We start from the raw sequence: 21,789 nt of genomic DNA on the forward strand, positions 1-21,789 counted from the left end.
GACAAGAAAAGCAGTACTTTGTACATAGAGTCTTTACAGGGGAGACAGCCACTGAACTAAGTAAACACGGTTGAAAAATGCTCTGTGTAGGTGGGATATACATGAAGAGGCGGGTAACTTCAGTAAAGGAGACTTCAGGAAAAATGAGTTTAGAAGCAAATAAGTTTTCCTAGATCCTATCTGTCCCTGAAATCCATCCCTTTTCCTCTTAGTCTTGGCTGAGTCAGATTTTTCCAGTGTCTTTGCAGTTGCCTCTGATCATGTAATGACTCTAACTCTTAAGTAAGGCCAGAAATGATATTTTCTTCCATATCTAGTCTTTAAAAATGCACACACACATGCAATTATATTACTTTACCCTAGACCTCTGCTAATCAGGAGAAGGATGGAGGTACAGTTCATACAGATCACAGAAGGAAGACACTGAAGGAATTATAAAAAGTTCTTATCAACTAAGAATGTTTATATACCTAAGATATAAATTATAATTTCAGCCACAAAATTCAGGGTATTTCTTTTATCTACTTTCCTTTACATGTGTTTGTTGATAGCTGACAGCTATGAGGTTGGGGAGGGGAGGTAAGGAAGGAGGAAGAAAGCGAGAAAAGAGAGATATGATATGAATTGACATTATATGAGTGCTATGATTAATCTTTACTAAGGCTGAAAATTGACTCTATTTGGCAGAATCTAGTTAGATTCTGTGCTAAGCACAGTTGGAATCTCCAGGGAATAGGAATTGGAGACTGAGAAAATTCCTACCATGTAGTGTATTTGATGCTTTGGTTAGTGTTCATGACATATATGGTTGTGAGTCTATTCACTGAGATCGCTTACCTTCTTCTAATATCTTTATTATATTTGTAAAATCTGGATTTATGAAAATGTATACACACAATACACATTATTTTTTCTCATATTAAATTGAGGCTGGTTCTAACTGGGTATTTATTCAAGTTCTAGGTACCATGAATTGGTGATCTAAGTAAATCTAACCAAATGTTTATTTTGAGGCTTTATGGAAAGACTGAGACAAGAATTAAAATACAAGCAAATTATAGGGAAGATGATTCCTGAAAGCACATTAGAGAGAGGGAGGAGAATGCAGGTTCACAAAGGGGAGGGCTCATGGAAGTTGAATTATACAACACATCACCACTGTGGGCACAAACTCTGAGAAACTTCAGTAGTTTGATATTCCTAAGAATTGAATCTTAGGCTTCAAGCCCCTTGGCAAGCACTTTACATTTGTAAGCTAGATAGCCCAGCCTCCAATTGCAAGAGTACTATGAAAACTCCTATATTTTGTACTGGTCTTATGGATAATCTCTTACCACATCAGAAGTATTTTCTTAAGAGTCCACATAGCTAATTTATTCACATGTCAGATGCTTTCCCTCACCGATCATGCTACTCCTAGGAACTGAAGTTTGACTTGGATGTGAGATACTGGTACTAACAGGAGGAAGCTGAATATTTGTGCAATTAATTTGTAAAAATAGAAGAGTGAGGGTAGGGTTGTGGAACATCTACTACAGCCCCCCACTGGATTCATCTACTATGAATGCTTTTTGGATATATCCACTACCAATCCCTATTGGATGCAGCTACTGGACGCTGTCTTTTTTTTTTTTCTTTCTTTCTTTCTGGATGCTGTCTTAAAGCCTTACCTTCACTGGCTTTGTTGCTTGGTCATATGATTTGTGCATTTTCTTCTCTGATAAAGTAGCAGAGGGTTAACCACACACCTGATACCTATATTCACATATATTGGTTGTTTTTAAAGATTTTATTTATTTACTTATTATATGTAAGTACATTGTCACTGTCTTCAGACACTCCAGAAGAGGGGGTCAGATTTCGTTACGGATGGTTGTGAGCCACCATATAGTTGCTGGGATTTGAACTCAGGACCTTCAGAAGAGCAGTCGGGTGCTCTTACCCACTGAGCCATCTCACCAGCCCGTATTGGTTGTTTTTAAACCAGAAGTTGGATTTGGGTACAGTCTTGCTTTTTATTTTAATAAATAAATCTTTGCATTCAGTTATAATAAAATAATTGAGCTTCATTTACATCTTTTCTCTCTCTCTCTCTCTCCTAAAAAATCCATCAGTTCTTCATTCCCTCTCAACATAGGCACATTACAAAAAATACACTGGTTGAAAAAATCATGTAGAGACATGCTCTGCTAAGCTGAGTCAGACTTCTTTCTCATACCCCCACAGCATTGCTGAAGGCATTCTCTGGCTCTCAATGCAAAGGGGGCCCTTCATAGATACAGTTTTGCTTCAAATGCCACTTCTCTTTCCCAGAATATATTTTGAAATAAACAAAAGATATTTGCTTTTGCAAAATGCTTCATCAGATAAAACAAACCTTCATAAACAGGTTTCCGTTTACACCTGTGATCTGTGGATTACCTTGGATTCAATTTTTTTATACATTTTAAAATAAAGCATAATCAGTTGACTTTCTTCCTTGACTTTCCTCTCTCCAGCCCCTTCCAAGTCTCTTCCTCCAACTCCTTCCATTCCACTTTATTTTCAAGTCCATGCCCCTTTTTGATTATTGTTACATATGTATAACCCAGCTTGTGTATGTGCACATGTATATTTGTGGATAATATACACAACTATATAAAAACAATCTGCTTGGCAACACCCCGTTTGTGTGTGTCTGAGTGTATATACGGTTTTATCACTGAGTACTTTATTTTAGACAACCAATTAGGGACTCATTTCAGAGAAAAGCTAATTCTTCTTCTCTTGACAGCCATTAGTTATTATATCACAGTGCAGTTTAAAAAAAGGATTGCCCATTCTCTTGTTACTAATTTACTCACCTTGCACTCTCATTTAAGAACATAGAAGGACATTATGCTTTTTTTTTCTCTAATTTTAATGGTTATTTAAAACTTTTCAATTAACTGACTAAAAATGCGCAATGGCACAGTGAGTGAATTGGAGCATACATAGAACATGCACTATATACTGAGATTTAGTAAGACCTTGGATTCTACCTCATATCAAATAGAGAAAACCAAACATTTTAAAACACAAGAAAAAATAGAATAGTTTTCACTATGAATTATAGGCTTATGTTAATGATTTTTAAAACATAAGAGAAATAGTATGTTTTTGTGTAGTTGTCTAATTATTTAGGATTTTATATATATTAAAAGAGTAGGAAAAAAATGATAGCTATGATGGTTTGAATGAAAATGGCCCCCATGGACTCATATATTTTCATCCTTAGTCCCCAATTGGTAAACTGTTAGTGAAAGAAAGTTGTGGCCTAGTTGGAGGTATTGTGTCACTGGGACTAAGCTTAGAGGTTTCTAAAGCCCATGGACAGGCCCAGTGGTTCCCACCCCCCACCCCCCTCTTCTGTGCCCATTGTCTGTGCATTAGGGTGTAAAGCTCTCAGTTAAAGCCTGCTTTCACACTGCCACGTTCCCTGCCATAAGTATCGGGGACAAACCCTTTGAAACTGCAAGAAAATTCCGATTAAATGGTTTATTTTGTAAAAGTTGCCTTGGTCATGGTCTTTCTTTACTGTAATAGAACAGTGGCTAAGACAATAACTAAAATGATTTTCATGTGAAATTTATTTAGAATTGTAAGTCTTCATAATACACCCAACACATTTTACATTGCTATTTTGCATTTTTAAGTGCGAATTTCAGACTCCAGAGAATGTTACAAAAAATTATGAAGAGCATGTAAGAGTTGAAAGGAAACTTCAGAATTGCATCTTTATTTAAGGAGAAACAGGAAATCAGTGTCTCACATTAAATACTCTAATTCTGAGAAATTTGAGAGTCAAAATGATATTACAAGCATGACAACCCACACCTGATTTTCTGTTGTAGTCGAAGCTTGAGCACACTTAAAAATTGACTGTAGATTATATGTCTAAGATGTATATGAAAGATAACAGAATCTCATATTTAGAATTGAGTCTTATCCCTTAAGTATCTTGTTTATGAAAATATTCACCAATGCCTTGGGTCCCAAGATTCTCAAATAACTGCAGCTCAATTAAGGAACACAGGAATCTGCACTTTCAGATCTGGCGTTTTGTGTGCTGTCGTCCCCTCACAAGCCTTTTTACTTTCAAAGCTCATAGTAGTAGGGGAGAAAGAATTAGAGCTTCTTAAAGGAGCACTATCCAAAAAAATTAAGATAGAAGAAAAAGTAAAGAAACAAATGAACAGCAACAAATATCTCTGTACATATGTACACATATGCATTTGATAACTGCTATGCCCTCAGCTAGGGATTTCTAGCATCATTCAGAAGAAAAGAAGAAAGGATGCAAAGAAGAAGAACTAAAGCATCATGCACCCTCCAGACTTGTCATTACAGTTGCTTTGTTTTTACAAATGCACTTAATATCAATGCATTTTCAAACACTTGAATTATACAAAGAAGAATTTGCAAGCTGTGTCTCTTAGGAGGTAAGTCAGAAGCACAAGGGGGCTTCAGGTTTTCTCAAAACATTCCACCTGCTGACACTGTGTCTGGGGAATAGGCTAGTGCAAATCACGACAGCTTCTTCTGAGAGAGGACTTTCTCCACATTGTATACAAGTGCTTCTGTGCCCTAGGTTTTAGTGACAGCCAGGAGACTGAAGTCCAGAGGCTTTCAAGTCACTTGACTGACTTTATATTCTTGTGCCTCCCTGTGGTCATCAGAGCACACTCTCTACCTGAATCCACAGTTGTCCCTGAACCTACATCAGTGGGAGTTGGGAGAGTTGGGAGTCAAAGGAGTGAATATGCATAGAGAAGGATGGTACCTGGGATTTTACAAGCAATGGTGTGTGTTTAGTTGTTGTATAGTGCTTCATAAATCAATGAATTAAATCACAAATAAAATACATTTTAGTAAATGTCATATGACCTGGACAGGAGGAACTAGTTTTACTACCATGGTTCATCACGACCTCAGGACATAAAGCAGCTGCTACACTTTGTGGGAGGCATAGACAGACTTTCTTGTGTCTGGTTCTGCAACCATTTACTTCAGCTACCAGAGGGACCAATGGCTAAGACTACAGGGAAAGATTTGCAAAAAGAAAACTATTTATTTGTCAGTGTGTATTTTTTTAATAGATTTCATTCATCAGTGATGGCCATGAATGCATTTTCTGTATATCTCATAGTCCTTGATCATGGATGCGTTTTTTGTTTGTTTGTTTGTTTGTTTGTTTGTTTCTAGACAGGATTTCTCTGTGTAGCCCTGGCAGTCCTGGAACCCACTCTGTAGACCAGGCTGGTCTCGGACTCAGAAATCCACCTGCCTCTGCCTCCCAAGTGCTGGGATTAAAGGTGTATACCACCACTGCTTGGAGATGATGATGTCTTAAAATTAGGATACAAAACAAAACAAAACAAAAACAAAACCCACTTCTGAATACACTTGCCCCTTCTCACATGAATGAACAGGAGTTTCAAGAAACATTGTTTTTTGACTCTTTTTTTAATCGCCATTTGAGTAACTCTTTTGTACTTACTATAATTTCAGAGATGAGATGAGTAGATTTTTCTTTGGAACAATGTTGTCCACATTAGAAATAAAATCTATGTTGTAGGAATTACAAAGAGCAGGACATAAAATTGCAAGAGAAACAAAAACCCTAGTACCTTTAATGTCTGAATGGGTTGAGTACACACTCTTGCCTTTTCTCTCTTTATAGTCCAGGCTATCCTTGAACTCAGAGAGATCAGCCTACTTATGCCTCCAGAGTGCTAAGAGGCAGGAGACAGCTGACCTAGCCTTCACTTTTTCTTAACCTATAAACCAAGAATCTACCAGGAGAGCAGCAATAGGTTAAAAACCGTGTTTCCAGCCTTGTTCCTCTTTAGACGCAATCCGTCAAGGGTTTATTTTTGATTCTTTTCTTTTTTTTTTTCTTTTTTCTTTTTTTGGTTTTTCGACTTATTCGTGATTCTTGAGGAGTGATTTGGCTACAGAACTCCTGGGCTCTGCTCTGTTCATGTGAAGGGAGTCGGTTTCTTTAGAAATCGTGGAGAGTTTGTTTGGTATCTTAAGTAACTAGAATTAGGTTTTACTTCTAGACTCCTCTCACTTTTTCTCTGTCCAATTACTTATTTGTGTTTATTCTAGAAATATCTCATTATTATTAAAAGGCCCTGTCTTTTCCTTGTCAGTGTCTCTATGAAGACTCCCAGGGCACTCCAAGTTAAAGCCTTCAGTCATTTGAGCAGTGTGTCTAGTCTCTGCGTTCTTGGGGGAACATTAAGCTCTGCTGCGACCCTAGGCAACTTTTCCTAGAAGATTCCAGCAGGGGCGCCTGGTGCGGAAAAATGTCATCTTTGCCAACCTGGGACCCAGAGTCTTGGGTTGAGACCCTTATTGATTGAACCACCTCTTAGCGCCATGCCAGTGGCTCAGTCCACTGCCCTACCTTGGCCATTCATTATGTAGAGCGCTTTCAAGTTGAGTTCCAAGTCTCTGGGTCCTTCCTCCCCACACACCAAACAGAACATGTACCTCTCCAGGGCAGCTTGGGTAAACCTAGCTCCAGGTTTTGCAGTAGCTTCCACCCACTCCTCACACCCAGAAAGAAAACCTACAGCTTATGACTCCACAATTGCTCCGTGAGCCTAGGCTTCAAATCCCTGGGGGCCTCCCAGATTCAAGCTCATTCACATTCATTCTCATCCTCCCACAGTCTCTTTCTCTCTCCCCAGACTCCTAACAAGGCAAGACGATCCTCCCCAGAGGCGCTCTCTTTCATTCATCCCCTCCCAACTCACACACACACACACACACACACACACACACACACACACACACACACACTCGCGTGAGCACACACGCTCACACACCGACCCAGACAGCCCACCGCACTTTCCAGACACCCACCTCCTGCATTCTCCCCTCCCCTAAAAGACATTCACCCACTCACCAGCTGTAGCCTCTTCCATCCCCCGCCCTCCGCCCGGTTCCCCCTCCTCAAGAAGCCGACCCTCGCGCTAGGCGGTAGGGACCCCCGGCAGACGCACTGCACGGGCGCGCCGCGCTGACCTCCGCCCGCCCTGCACTCAGATTAACAAAGGCGACAGCGAGCCCCAGTCTGAAAGCAGAAAGCCGGCCGCGGGGTCCGGAGCCTGCGCCCGGTCAGTCGGAGAGAGAGCCGCGCGGGCTGCTCTGAAGTCGCAGGATACAGCCGGAGCTGCCAGATCTCTCTCAAGCGGCGCTGCTGGGACGCTGGCCCCACCATGGGCTGCTGCACTGGGCGCTGCTCGCTGGTCTGTCTCTGCGCACTGCAGCTGGTAAGTGCCCAGTGCGTCCGGTCTGGAACCAGTCCGCTTTTTGGACTGGCTTGTAGGGCTCAGTCCCTGGATCCGAAGCTCTCGGCTAAAGACCGGTGAGCCGGCGGAGCGCATCAGAGGGATCCCCCACCCTCTCTGTCCCTTCCAGGTTATCTGTGCCTCCCTCCTGGTAGCTCTTGCCCACAGGAGGGCGCGGTCTCACTTCTGGTCCCAGGCGCTTGGGTTCACTGCGCCCCCACCCGGCGTCGCCACGCGGTCGGGGGCAGCTGGGGTGGCGTTCCAGGAGAGAGCAATATCCCCTCCCCTCTCTTGGACACCTAGAGTGTGCATCCTCTGCAATTCTGCTTAAGTTATGCCTGGGTTTGGAGCTTGCTCTTATTGGGACGGTTTTCTGGACACAGGTTCTTGTTTGGTTAGAAGGTGCTTGGGGGCAGCCAGTTACTGAGAGAGCTGCAATCTCACCTCTCTTTCAGTATCTGGAAGTCGATCATAGAGGAGTGGAGTACTCCAGGAACATGTGGCTGTGCTTGGGAACCACAAGTTCAGCCTCTGCCTTTTCAGTTCCTCTTTTGATTTTCTTGAAATGCTGCGTGCTCAGGATGCTACGGACTGACAGCTGTCTTTGGGGAGTGAACAGAGCAAAGAAGGGAACCGGGCTTCTGTTTGGCTTGGCCCCTTGCCCAGGGAGTGAGTGGAATGGGAAGTTGGAAATCAGGGTACAAAGATAAAAGACCTTTCTGATTCTATGCAAATACTCGGGGTCCTATTGTTATTAGGATTGATTCTGTGGTCTGTTTCGTGGTCACCAGAAGTCAAGGCTGCAATCTCCTGTGCCAGACTTTTGTGAGTGAGATTCATAGTCCTTTTTTTTTCCCTCCTAGTTCAGGGAGCAGACCTTGTAGGCTCCCCGCGGCACTTCCTTTCTTTGAATCATTGCGTTTGTTTTGTCAGAAACCACAAAGGTGTAAGTGGTGTATTTTGACAAGGCTTTCAGAGAACTTTACCTAATGGTGATAGCTCTAGCAGGGCTCATTAACGGGAAGAAGTAATAATGAGGCGTAGTAGTTAGTCCTTGTTCACTGGAGGTTTTTAAACATTCTCACTTTTCCAGTTTCCCCCCAAAGCTTCACTGTATATGTGCTTATTCTTCTGTAATCATACACGCAAAACAGATAAATCCGGAAGACTATTGGATAGCCTATTCCACAATGTGTTTGAAATAACAATAATTTTAAACTTACACATGAGCATGTTTTTTTTTTTCTTTAGCTGGGGCGAAAACCCTCAAAAGAAAGCTTACACAGTGATTTTTTTAAGTGAACTCGGCTTTTAAATTAAAAAAAAAAAAAGGAATAAATTCGGTCAACTCTTGTTTCCCTAAGGCTGCTGCTAGTTAGCACACTGGATTGTGTGACCCGTAAAGGCATAATTTAGTGTTACATTCATATAGCACGTAAGGGTTTCACACAGTCATAATTTAGTTCACCAGTTTCACTAATTTGTCCATGAGGAACTCATAGAGGTTTTTGTTGTTGTTGTTGTTGTTTTCCCCCAAAGTAAGTTGTAGTATGGTAGAGGTGGAGACATGATCATACGAATTTCATAACTGGATCCTAAACAAAAGAAAGTATATGTGTTGTCTAGGTAAGAGTTTCTACCTCTATGATAAGACACTAAAACACAAATCCATAACACAGTCTGTCATCAACATTAGGGTGGGAACTCAAGACAGGAATCTGAAAGCAGAGCCCGAAGCAGACACCTTGGGGAGTGGGAGTGATGCTTACTGGTTTACTCCTGTGATTTTCTCAGCCTACTTTCTTATACAAGTCCAGAACAACCAGTCCAGAGGTGTCACCCCTCACAGTGCGCTGGACCTTCCCACATCAATCAGTAACTAAGAGAATGTACAGGATAAGCTGGCAGGGGTGTTCACTCATTGGAGGTTTTTCTCTTCTGAAATGACTCCAACTTGTGTTGAGTTGACAAGAAAAACTAGCCAGGATTCTTCTCTACCACATTATTAAATTAGTGCATGATAGCATAGTTTATGTAAAGAATAGTACTGCATTGAAAAAAACCACAAAAATTCTTACTATAAATTACTTCTGGAATAATTCTTTTGTTGAGTTTGACAAGCTCTTGTCTTTATAGTTTTGATGTGACTACTGTTTGATGCTTTTATTTGATTTAAGGGGAAAGGAGACACTGAAACATAATTGGAATTCATCATTGCTATGACCAGATTTCTTTTTCTGATCTGTGTAATAATTTACAGGCCCTAAAAGGTTGTTTATGAATTTCTTTTGACAAAGCAGAGGCTATATACTTGTAGTTTTAGTATGCATCACTGAAAAATGTTTACTAAAATAAGAGGCTTAAACAATTTCAAAAGCACAGATAAAGAAGAATGTAGAAAAATAATTATGAAGGAGCGAACCTTAGATATTTAGCACCTCTGTTTTGAATATGATTTATTTAATCTTATATTATTGAGTCTACAATAATGGTTATGGTTGATAACTGGCTCACTGAAATCATGAACATTTAAGAAATCATCCCTCTGAGCCTGCTTAAATCTGCTCCAGAGTGCTCAGGGAAAGGACTCCAGGTTCTGTGAGACCTAGTGCACTTCCCACTGAAAACAGAGGCCCCTCTTCCAGTTTCCTGGTTTTGTTTACTGTGTGAGTCCTTGGGAGATGAGGACTTTGAAACCTTAACAAGTGCTGCTGAGAAGAGGGGATGCCACTTCCTACTCAGACTTGGTGCAAGGAATTCACTTAGTAACAACAGAGTCACTCACTCGCAGACCACTACCTAAACAGCCCAGGAGATTTAATTCTAGACAGCCAAGAGATCAGTGATCTGATTCCTTTGCTCATGAGCTTTACTCTCTCCAAAGTAAGAAAGCACGAACTTGCCATTTTTTAGGTGACTAACACTGATGAACTCTGATTTGCAAGTCTGTCCTCTATCTTCCTTCTGCTACTGTGACTATTTTCCATCATTGCCTTTTCTCCTTATGTGCTTATGCCTCAACTCTGCCAGACCAGATTAAAGAGAAAGTGTAAAGGATAAAGACAGGAGCATAGAAAACGTTGAGACCTGAATCTTCCTAGGAAAGAGTTGGTTACCATCCCACCCATTTCTCAAGTCAACAAAAAGCTTTTAAATACATCTTATCTAATGACACGTTTGCTGCTGTGTATAATAGCAAGTATTCTATTATCAGGTGTGTAGAATCCAGAGTTTAAAAGAACACTGGAGCATACGTTTGCTAAATCAGCTTTAGTCACCATTTAAATGAGCCTTAAATGTGTGTGTTAAATTCTGTCATTACCTCCACATGGCATTTCAGAAATATTTTCCCTGAGCTGCCTAGGGAAAGTGTTGAATGCACTATGGCAGGCATGGTTCCTACAAAGTATTAGACAACTTCCACCATATAGTCATCAGACTCTAAGGATTGCTCAATAAAACTTGACGTGTCATTACTTGAAGAAGTTATTATATTTTATATTCTTTTATGGTGAGAGCTATATTTATTGTCAGAGCTGGTAATCAGCCCATTAAAAGTCAAAACTATGATGGCATATTTATAGCCACAGAAAACCCAAGAGATTTACCTAAACAAGCAGCTATTAACATATAGATGGGTTGTATGTTTTATTTTGGAAGAACATCCTCCCCAGTTAAAGAAAATCAGCATTTGTTTGCTGACAGACAGTGGAAGAAAAGCTTCAAGGTTTCTATTTCACCTTCTCACTATCTTGAGAGCAGAGTACCTGTGACATTCAAAAGCGCAAACAAAATGTGCACGATTGGTAGTGACATATCTGTGTGAGTTTTGAATTAAGTCTTGTGAAATGCACTGCTTATCTCACAGAAATGTTGGACAGCCAGTATGGAAACTCATTTGTTTTATAATGTAGATATAGTGATAGTTTTGCTTTTACATGGTTTTAATTTAAACAGCTCTTTTTTTTTCTGTGCAGAAGATTTACCTTTTGAAGATTATTTTATTTTATATGTATTTGGGGTTCCGCCAGATGTATGTCTGTGCATCAGATGCATACAATGTCTGCCGAGGCCAACAGTTCCCTGAAACTGGAGTTACAGATTGTTTTGAACTGCCACAGTGGTGCTGGGAATTAACCCCTGATCCTCTGGAAAACCAGTCAGTGCTCTTAACTGCTGAGCCATCACTCCAGTTCTGCAATGAATTCTTAATTTTTGTTGTCTTTATTTCAATATTCTGGCTCATCTTATGAAACTTAAGAAGGTTAAGAGCATTCATTAATTCATGACTAATAATGAGACATTAGAATTGGTGTAGAAATCACCTTTCATAAGCCAAGGCTGAGAGCTGACCTACACATCAAGTGCACAAGAATGTTAAAAAATGTGAGGCCACAGGAAATATTGAAAGTAGAAAGGGGGCTGTCTGGGAAGAGAAAAGAGAAGCAGGAGTGAAGGGATTCAAGACAGGATAGATAATAGGGGGCTGAAAACAGTCAAAATACATTCTATCTATGAAAATGTAGTGAGATCCGTTTAGTTTGGGTTCTCTTAAGGAACAGAACTATGGTAAATTTGCACAAAATAGGCATACGAACACAGAGGAAGATAAAGGGAGAGGCTACTGATTATGTCACTGGGCTACTATGACCATGGCCTTGGGCCTTCACATGCAGAAACTGCAGACAATCCACCAGGAGCTAGAAAGAGGCATAGTGCTTCTTACCATCCTCGTGGGCTTCCCTTATCGAGGTGGTTGGACCTTGAGATCAGGGTCATACAAGGGATCTATGAGGGGCAATCTGATTGAATATTATGAGGTGCACAAAGATTTGGACGGGCTGTCATTCAAATTAAGTAGGTTTGGGGGTTGGAAAAACTTGGAAAGCCTGGACTTCTCTCAAGACTGTCTACCAGAAGCTTCATTTCTGATGGTAAACAGAAAGGAACTGCGTCCTTGGCTCAGAGATGGCTGACTCTCCAGCTCTGACTGCACTGTCCCTCTGGAGTTCCTGAACTCTAGCTTTTGCACATGTGATTCTTTCCCTTGGAGAATTACTGACTATCGAGCAACGGGGTCAGTCTGTAGGACTCTTAGAGTATTGTGTTTCCATTCTGATCAGGTTTATTACTGAGATACACTGCATCCAGACTGTGTGTGTCAAGCTCAGTGTGCCTTCTCTGTCTTGTCTGAGCTATTCCTTTTGAGCTATATCCATTAGGATGGACCCCAGATAGAAGACAGGTCAGTCAGTGATGGTTTATTACAGAACAGGACTGCTGTTGGGATAGATATGAGATCTCCCTTCCCGTGTCTCAGTTCTCTCCGAGTCTCTGTCTCTTTCAATAGCAGTCCTCAGGTCTCATAATACATGGATTAAAGGTTTCCTTGATGTTAATGCTCTCCGGATTCTTCTCCAGTATTTACTAGGATGGTTCGGACCCTCTGTAAGAACTTGAAGACTGTTTTTAGTTTTACTTTGCTAACTGAAGTCCTGATTTTACTATTGTTTTTAATTGTCAAATAATACTTTTTACAGTGCACTGAACAATTGGATATTTTGATGTAGGTTCAGAATGGGGAGGATTTCAAACAACCAGAACAGCATAGTCTCTTCATGAATTTGTTTGGAATTTCTCACATTTAACATTAGGTTCCCACTATTTAAACACTTTGTACATATCATTACCTACAGCCACCATATGGTCCATTTATCTCAAACTAAGGCCTGCATGGTACCAGTGTTATTGAGATTAATTCAGATATATCTTTCTGATGGGCACTTATAAGAAAATGCTGAACATTTCATAGTATAAGCCTCCAAGCTAACAGATTTATATCGTCAGATCTTTTCTTTCTCAAGCTCCACCTACTGATTACATGTTTATTTCATTGATTAATACTTTCTGTGATGTTTTTGGTTTAAACCTATTTTATGATTCTTCTCTTCCCAAATCCTTTGTATAGCTTCCCTGTCCTGACCATGGATGCACTGCCTTTGTCTTCCGCATGGTTACTTGTTCTTAATACTACTACAATGAGATCAGCATTATTCCATCAAAAGATCATAACACATCTGTTTAAGCTACCTTAGATAACCCAGCAATACAGAATCAGTTTTCACTTACATAAATGTGCACCCCCTGTTTCGCAGGGACAAATCCCAGCATCCTGAAAACCACCTGTGTTTCTGTGTTCTTACTCCCATCTCTTTCCTTGAATTTCAGAATTGTAAGGTTGAGAAAATAGATATGGAAATATATATATATATATATATATATATATATATATCTCCCCATGACATTTCCACATTTTATTCTCTAGAAAGTACTATTGATTTTAAAAATAATGTTCTCAACTTTAATCAGTTAACTTTCACAGTGATTGCTTTCATGAAGATTTTTGTTTTTCCCTCAGAAGTATATCCTTATCATAAATTTGGGGAATTCTTCTCTTTATACAATCAAGTCATTTCTGAAGGACTAATAGACACAATGACATATCACAGGTAAAACATGTGTGGAAAAAGTAGATGACAGACAAAGCAGCTTGTGTTTTTTAATAGCTAATATTAGTGAAGTCCTGTGTGTCACCTTCTTCAGAAGGACTCTGAGCTTTGATACTTTACTCTGGCAGAGAGCAGCCTAGTGAATCTGCTCAGTTTCAGGTACTTTCTGAAGTTGTTTTGAGTTGTTTAACTTTCTGCTGAAGGAACTCTCCCTCCAAGATGAAAAGCTTCAATCTCAGAGGAAACTGTTAAGCACACGTCCATCCATAGCAGAACATCATTTTCACCCAAGGATCATTCTTTAGCAGTGATTAGCAGTGGCTACTAAGGTAACACAAATAAATTAACCCATAAAAGAAACTAGTCTATGCTTTAAATCTGGAATAATTATCAAAATTCCTCAAATAAAATGGGAGATGTGCTATGAATGCTTTCTCAGGTAAAGACCATTGAGCTATAGACACAATATGCAGGAGACATTAACATAACTACAATAGAATAAATGTAGTTGGGTACAATGGGTTGGGGGATATGACACCCTTGATGCAGCAAGAAAACAAAAAACTGTTCATTTGGAACAGAAACACTTACCTACAGAGAGTGGAAAATGAGATTAAGAACTGGAAAGCCTAGGGGTTGGCAATGGCTCCTGTTGCAGTAGGACCATTCATTAGAATGTTTCCCATTACTAACAACATATATTTAAACCATTAAGTGGAATTAAATGTTAGGTACCTTCAACCTACTCTTTCCACTGGACTTTGCATTCTGAATGCTTCAGGCATTGCTTTGTTAGTAATAGGTCTCAGTTAAGGAAACTAGATTGCAGCAGTTCTCTTCTTGTAAGAGAATTGAGCCCAACCAGCTTATGTTAAGGCATATATATTGCTGGCAGCTTCTCTCTTTTTCAGTAATAAGGGATATGTTTATATTTTGGTATTGATCAGTATGTAGTAGAATAAATGTTTGTAAGTAGGAAGCTATAGGATAAGCAGACTGATTGGTAAACTCAGTTAATCAGGATACATAACAAAGCACTGTGCTTGAGTTGTTTCTTCCACTAAAAAGTACCTTGAAATGAAATGATCTTAATTAAGATGTTGTGAAATAAAAATTCTCATTAGTGGCAACTCTTCCCTTAAATGTTTACTCTTTCCATCTCTCTCTCATTCATTATATATATATATATATATATATATATATATATATATATATACTTGAATATACACATATATTCAAGTATAGATATATAATTGAATATATATACATATATACATACATACATATGCACATATAATTGCATATAAACTCTTACTATGCAGTCTAGGATGGCTACAAAACTTGTGATGATGCCCCTGTCTCAAGAGTAGTGGAAATGCAGGTATGTTTCACTATACCAAGCTTCTTAAATCTAAATACCTAATAAAGGAAATCTTTAAAATTGTAGTTTATAAGAAGAAACCTACTTTAGCTTTGTCTTTAATTACAACATAGAGATCCGCATGCCTTTCTAGCATTGGAATCTCTTTCCCAAACATCCTTATCCCTTTCTACCCTTTCTTCTCCACATGAACAGTTTTCTAATTGGCCAATAGTGAGATAAGGCAATGTATACTAGAGCCAGCTTGTCCCAGCTGGGAAGAGTTTACAGAGAGGGTTTAGAGATTTTATGAGCCAATTGTTAAATGCAGTTTTATTTAAAAAATTAATTATATGAGCTATAAATAAATTATCTGGAAAGAAAAGTAATGCATATTCAGAAGTCAGCATATTTACCATCTGGATATTATTTTACATTTACAGTGCTGTTGGGTAGGACTTTTACATAGAAGCATGCAGCTTACAGAAGATTTTGTCCAACTTTTAAGTCTAGTGACATTATATTGGTATCGAGTTCTATTATGGAAGAAGTATTTTCATATGCAAGTATACAAATGTCACAAATCAAGTTACCCTGCTGTCTTCTAGAGCCAGTTATTAAACATTTAATAACACACCAGGCAAAGTCTTTTATCAGAAGGCCAGTTTTCTTCCTATGAGTCGTTACTGATTAAGGAGCCTTTAATTAATTCTTCATACAACTAATTAATTTATTAATTTATTCATGTACCGAAAACATAATGTGTAATATAAACATGTACATTATAGACATGTATAAAATTATCTAAGAATAATGGAAAAGGTTTTATTATTAAAAATTGCACTATTTACTCTGCATAGTCATTTTCTGGTTTCTGTAAAGTGTTTATACATTTTGCAGTTCTCTAAGTAAGTTAGTAATTGATAATGTCTCATAGGTTTCATTCTTAAGAAACTGGCTAAAACAAGACTCCTTCCCCCATGGGAGCCTCATTTCTGCTTATTTTGTATTGACTGGCTCCTATGAGCAAGAACTAACTTCAATACCTAGCGACCTGTCTGCATTATTGGCCCTAATTAGTTCTTCCCATGAGGATATCAAAGAATCAACATCAAAAGGATTCAAATGTCTTTTTACAGCCACATCTGGCTTTTCAGGCTCAACTGAATTACTATATTCCATTGACTCCACGTTAAGTTGTGAATGTTCAATCTTAAAGGAGACTTATTTATATAAATAAGTGTATTTAATAATAAGTGTATTTAGTGTATTTAACCATACACTGGAAGGCATTTATAATATAATATTCATTGTCTAATATTTTTAAATGAGTCATTGATATAACAGGATCCCAAAACCATATGCATCCAAAATTTCTTTGCTTCATTCTTTGAGATGTCTTTAAGAGGTAGGCATTATTATACTATCATTCATAGCCAGAAAAAAAGAAATGTGAGAAAATTACAGAGTGTATTGAAGTAACATATTTTCTCATTTGTACATTTCTAATGCAGTTAGACATATAATGTTTTGAAGTATATCATAACATGTAGCATGTAGAAGTGTAAGAAAAGAACTCTGTGGAATGTTGTGTCTGCATTAACATAAATACGCTATGCCAAAGATGTTAGTTGCAAAGTATAATTCTCTGAGCAAGCTATTTCCTCACAGGAAAGCGTGATGCAGGAGACTTCAGTCCCAAGTAGAGATGTTGAGTTCTTAGAAACAACTTTTGTTTTGTTTGCAATTTCAGTAGAATGTAGCCTTTCTCATTGGCCATATCTATTTTTAGGGTCCCTCAAGACATACCCTGTTGCATTTGAAACAAAGGATTGATGAAATACAAGCTATCTGCAGATCAAGGACTCTCCCCCTTTGTGCATGCTCCATTTTCTCAAATAGATGAACTACTTCTGGCAAGCTCTTTTGCTGCCCAATATAAGCAGTTTTCCCACTGGGGTCGGTACTCACGGTGTCTTCTCTCCTCCTAAGAGTTTCAGTCACTAATCCTTTTCTGCCATCTGACAATAAACTCTTCCTTGGCCTTGGATAGCTCACGTACTAAAGATCGGAATGCTGTAACCACAGTATTGAATGGATGGCTTAAATTCAGGGCCTCTTAGAGAGAAGCATTAGATGATGGCTTGGAACCATTAAGGGCCTGCCAAGATCCCCTAACAGCCTTTTCATCTCACAGAGAGCTGTGGTTGGAAGTGTGCAGATGGAGCTTTCCTCAGGGATGCTTCCATGTGAGCCTTGTTGAATCATTTCACAAGTAGGAGACTTAATGTTTTATAACATTTCAGAGACCCTCCATCATAGCACAATCCTTGGACATGTATAATTCATGTGTTTGTTTGGCTAGACCTGCAGTGTCTTTATACGTTATAACGTTTAACTCCTTCATTACTAATGGTAATTTTGTTGGAATGCAGATGTTTTGGGGACTTTAGTTTAAGAACTATTATAATTTAATAGTTTCCTTTTTCTTTAAGAACCACCCAAAGTGTGGAATACTGATTTTTGTTAATGTATTTTTCCATAATGGAGACAAACTAGCTTGACATTTGAAAATAGATCTGCATCAATTTCACTTCCTGATAATTTAGTTATAATACATTTAGGTAATTTTCATTTCTGGAAGACCAGGCTAAGGCATTTCAGACACATAAATGGTACATCTTTAATTTCCAATTGTCACAAACAAATTTGATTACAAAATATACATTAGTTGCTATTACTGATGAGGAGTTTAAATGCTATTAAAGGAGTGGCCATTTTATAAATAGAACTTCACTCCTTTGGTCTTCAACATCATTTTTTAATTAAGAAGTGATCAAAAATTTAGATTTGAAGTGACCAGTTGCTTTCCCTGACATGAATAAAAGGACAATGACTGAGAATCTTTTTCTATAGGCCAAAGAATATCTCAGGAAATGGTCAAGCGATGTGAACCACACACTCCGAACTTGAGCCTCCACCACCTTTGAGGTGGGTCATCAAAAACAACACTGAACCACCCACTCAGCAAGCAGAGAACAGATTTGAATATGATATCACTGTGCATGTGTAGTCATACGGTAATAGAAATAGGTCAATGGTAGATGGTGGGATGAATATGAGTGGAGAGAGTGCAGTAAAGCAGGACAAATTTAATGTACTTCATTTTGCATCCCTAAGGAGCACAGCCCCTGAACATTCATAGATGACCTTGATAGTTAGGGTTTCTCTTTCTGTGCCTCTCAGATATCTGGGAATGGTGTTTGGGGCTGCATCCCATTATATACTCACATATAAACTCCAATATGGTTAGTGGTAGTATTTTATATGAGCAGCCTAGATATGATGATCTGAACAGTAATGAACCACAGACAAGAGATGAGTCAGCAATATTGTATTTTAAGTAGCAAATATAGGATTGCAAATTTGCCAGCGACCTATATAGCAATTAGCAATGCACTCTTAACAAAGGAGGGGTGATTTTCTATTTCTGACATTGAAGTATTATGAAATATTCAGTCAAACTTAATTAGAAAAGTTATTTTGGAAACACCTGTAGTTGAGAAGGAAAATGAAGAGACTCAGACATGAAGGCTAATGGCGAATTATTAGAATTGAAAGCAAGTAGGTCACAATACTAATAAAAATATCTCCCTCCAGCCTTTGCTTCAATCTGTCTCCTTCACCCCTGGAATCACTGTCCCATGTTTTGATTTTGGCTGAACCAAATTGCTAAGCCAATTTTGCCAGAGTCAAGAGCATATATCTGTTCTTTTTAGCTCCTCAACTGGTTTTTAGTGAGATATTAGATAATAGACTTAGATTCTTCCCCTAGAATCAGTAAGAATAAAGAGTGCTAACTGTAGAAGGCTAACTAGAGGAACTAGGACCCACTCTCACTTTACCAACAGAGTTTCCAAGCTTCTTTAGCACTCCCCAAGTGACAGCTGGTAAGTAGTGATTCATTTCTATGATATAGGGTTTGGCAGATAGAAGGATAATAAGGCACAATTGAAGTTATGTTTGCACCATGTTTATCTCTGCCTATCCTGCTGCTCTCTCCATAGTTTCTTTCTGCAGAAAGGAGTGCAAACACAGAGATGCCTATGTTGAATTTTGCTATCCTCGTCCTTAAGCAGCCAGCTATGGCGTGATATGTCCACATGTTCATTGACATTCATGGCACGGATCCTCGAGCTCAGGTGGCAGCAGCCTGGCTGCGTCTCCCCTGGGATTTCCCTTATCACATGGATTTTCTTGAGTGTGACATTCTAATGGAGGATCTCAGAGGACACCTAGAGCAGTGTTTCATGATCTGTCCTTTCCTCCCCATATGGCTGAGGAAGGAGGCTGTTTAATTTTCAGTACAGTTTTTCTTTGATAAAAGTGGCAACAGAACCCATACCTTATCATGCATGTCCCAGATGAAATGGGTGCACAAAAGGTGCCATTACAGAAAAAGAATCAGGCAGGATGTAAGTGTCACCTACTAATTGTCTACCTCCCATCTAATTACGTAAGATTGCTACCTGGGGCTTGGAGTTGATACACGCATCATTCGACAACTCCATTGATTTTCTCTTCTTGTAAGTTCATTGTGGTGACTACTTTGTAATTATCCTTTCCTACCAAATAGCAGGAATAAGCAAATTCTATAAGAGTTCTGCCTGAACAAGATGTGTTGTCTAGCTTGTGGATGATTTGCGAAACTATTTCTATGGTGATCTACAGAATAAAATATGATAGATCTGCTTGTCCTGAAAAAAAAAAAAAGAGAGGAATCAAGTGTTACTAGTGACAGCATGCAATAAACATTTATACTCACATACAAGTGTTCCCAACTTGTAAATCAAACGTTCTGATACTTGCATATTTCTAAGGTACATTTGAATAATTAAGAGCATTCAGATGTGAAATTAAATGTATTTTATACTTTATTTATGCATTCAGGCTGGTTACTTTTTTAATCACTTAAAAACTTTTAAGTTTCCAGCCTAGTGTTGAAGCAGAAAGCTGTGAATGGGCAGAGGACTCCTGGAGAGACAGTTGTTCAGTGCACTTAGGTGGAGACTGGGCTCTGTGCTGATGTCCTCATCCATGGCCCTTAGATTGATGCACTATGTAACTGTGAAACAATTCACATTGTACAATGTACAGTGCCTCCAAGGAGTTCATACTAAGAGTCTGTATCTGGACATTGGATGTTGGTGAAGTCATGTAGAAAGTAGGTCATCCCCATTTTGGGGATGTAGCTTTCAGTACATTCCATAGCCCATAGGCTGATTGAAATTTAGCTCTGTTTTGCTTCAGAGGGAGCCAGCTCTTCTGAGCCCTTCTTTTTTTGGTCCATTTCTTCTGTGCATATTCTGATCTTACTAACCTTATAGTCCCATCAAGTGCCCTCTGAGATCATCACAGAGGAAATAGAAGGGGCCTTGGAGTCAGGAGTCCATAATTTCATTTGTGACTTTTCTGTAAAAATCAGTCTCAGTGCCTTGTGAACAGGTGAGTTAAGATTCTGTGTGTTCAGCACTTAAGAGCACTTGCTGCTTTTGTAGAAGACCAGGGCTTTTAGAACTCACAACAAGTGGCTCATAAACACCTGTAACCATGTTCCAGAAGATCTAATGCCCTCTTCTAGCCTCTGTGAGCTCTAGCAGGAATGTGGTAAACATACATGAACATACACACACACACACCACACACACCACACACACACTCACCACATACCACACACACACACATACACACACACACACACACACACCACATACACACACACACCACACCACACACACACACACACACACACACACACACGCACACACACCACACCACACACATACACACACACCACATACACACACACACCATACACACACACACCACACACACACACACACCACACACAGAGTATATATTTTTTGTTTTACAAAAACAAAATTTTTACAAAAACAAAAAAAAAAATTTTTGTTTATTCAAGCATGAAGAACCCAACAAGCATGTAATACAAAGCAGGTTCTGGGAGATCTTGTAATCCCAGCATTGAATTAGGCCCAGGTTAGCAGAGAACCCTATGCTTTCTGACTGCCAGCTTAGTGTTAAGTTCAGTGAGAGATACTGTCACAAATGAATAAGTAGAAAGTGATACAAGAGGGTACTGGATAACCTCCTCTGGTCTCCACACACAGATCTGCATGCATGCAAAGGTTCATGCAACCACACATGACCATGTACCAGCATACACTTGTATATACACAACACATACTTTATGTAACAACCACACATCAATATGCTCATGTCCACAGCACAAAAAGAGGAAAGACAAAGTCTATGTTTTATAAAACACTGGATTCTGTGTAGGAATTATCTTGCAAAAGGAACTTATTATGGAAAAGAGTTTTTAAAATTACTACTTTTATGTGAAGTGGCATGGCTGTAGAGTCTTATAAACTTTATAGGAATTCTCAACTTAAAAAAATAAGGTTTCTTCTCAGATAAGGTTACATTATTGATGTGAGTTAAAACATTTTTATATATTAAAACATATTTGAAATTAAAAATTGTATCTTAGATAGGCATTATTAAAACCTTATAG

General features: G+C 38.9%; 1 protein-coding gene across 1 annotated transcript in view; it reads left to right on the forward strand.

Moving 5' to 3' along the window:
- The first annotated feature begins 6,937 nt into the window (after positions 1 to 6,937).
- Nkain3 (sodium/potassium transporting ATPase interacting 3) overlaps positions 6,938 to 21,789 on the forward strand; it is a 651,800-nt gene continuing 636,948 nt past the window's right edge. The window contains exon 1 of the mRNA XM_021159668.2: positions 6,938 to 7,304. Within this exon, the coding sequence (XP_021015327.1) occupies positions 7,251 to 7,304 (54 nt within the window). The 5' untranslated portion in view covers positions 6,938 to 7,250. The remainder of the gene's footprint in view (positions 7,305 to 21,789) is intronic.

This window comes from Mus caroli, unplaced genomic scaffold (assembly GCF_978045245.1).
Source record: "Mus caroli unplaced genomic scaffold, Mus_caroli_1 scaffold_6, whole genome shotgun sequence".
In the NCBI taxonomy this organism is placed as follows: domain Eukaryota; kingdom Metazoa; phylum Chordata; class Mammalia; order Rodentia; family Muridae; genus Mus; species Mus caroli.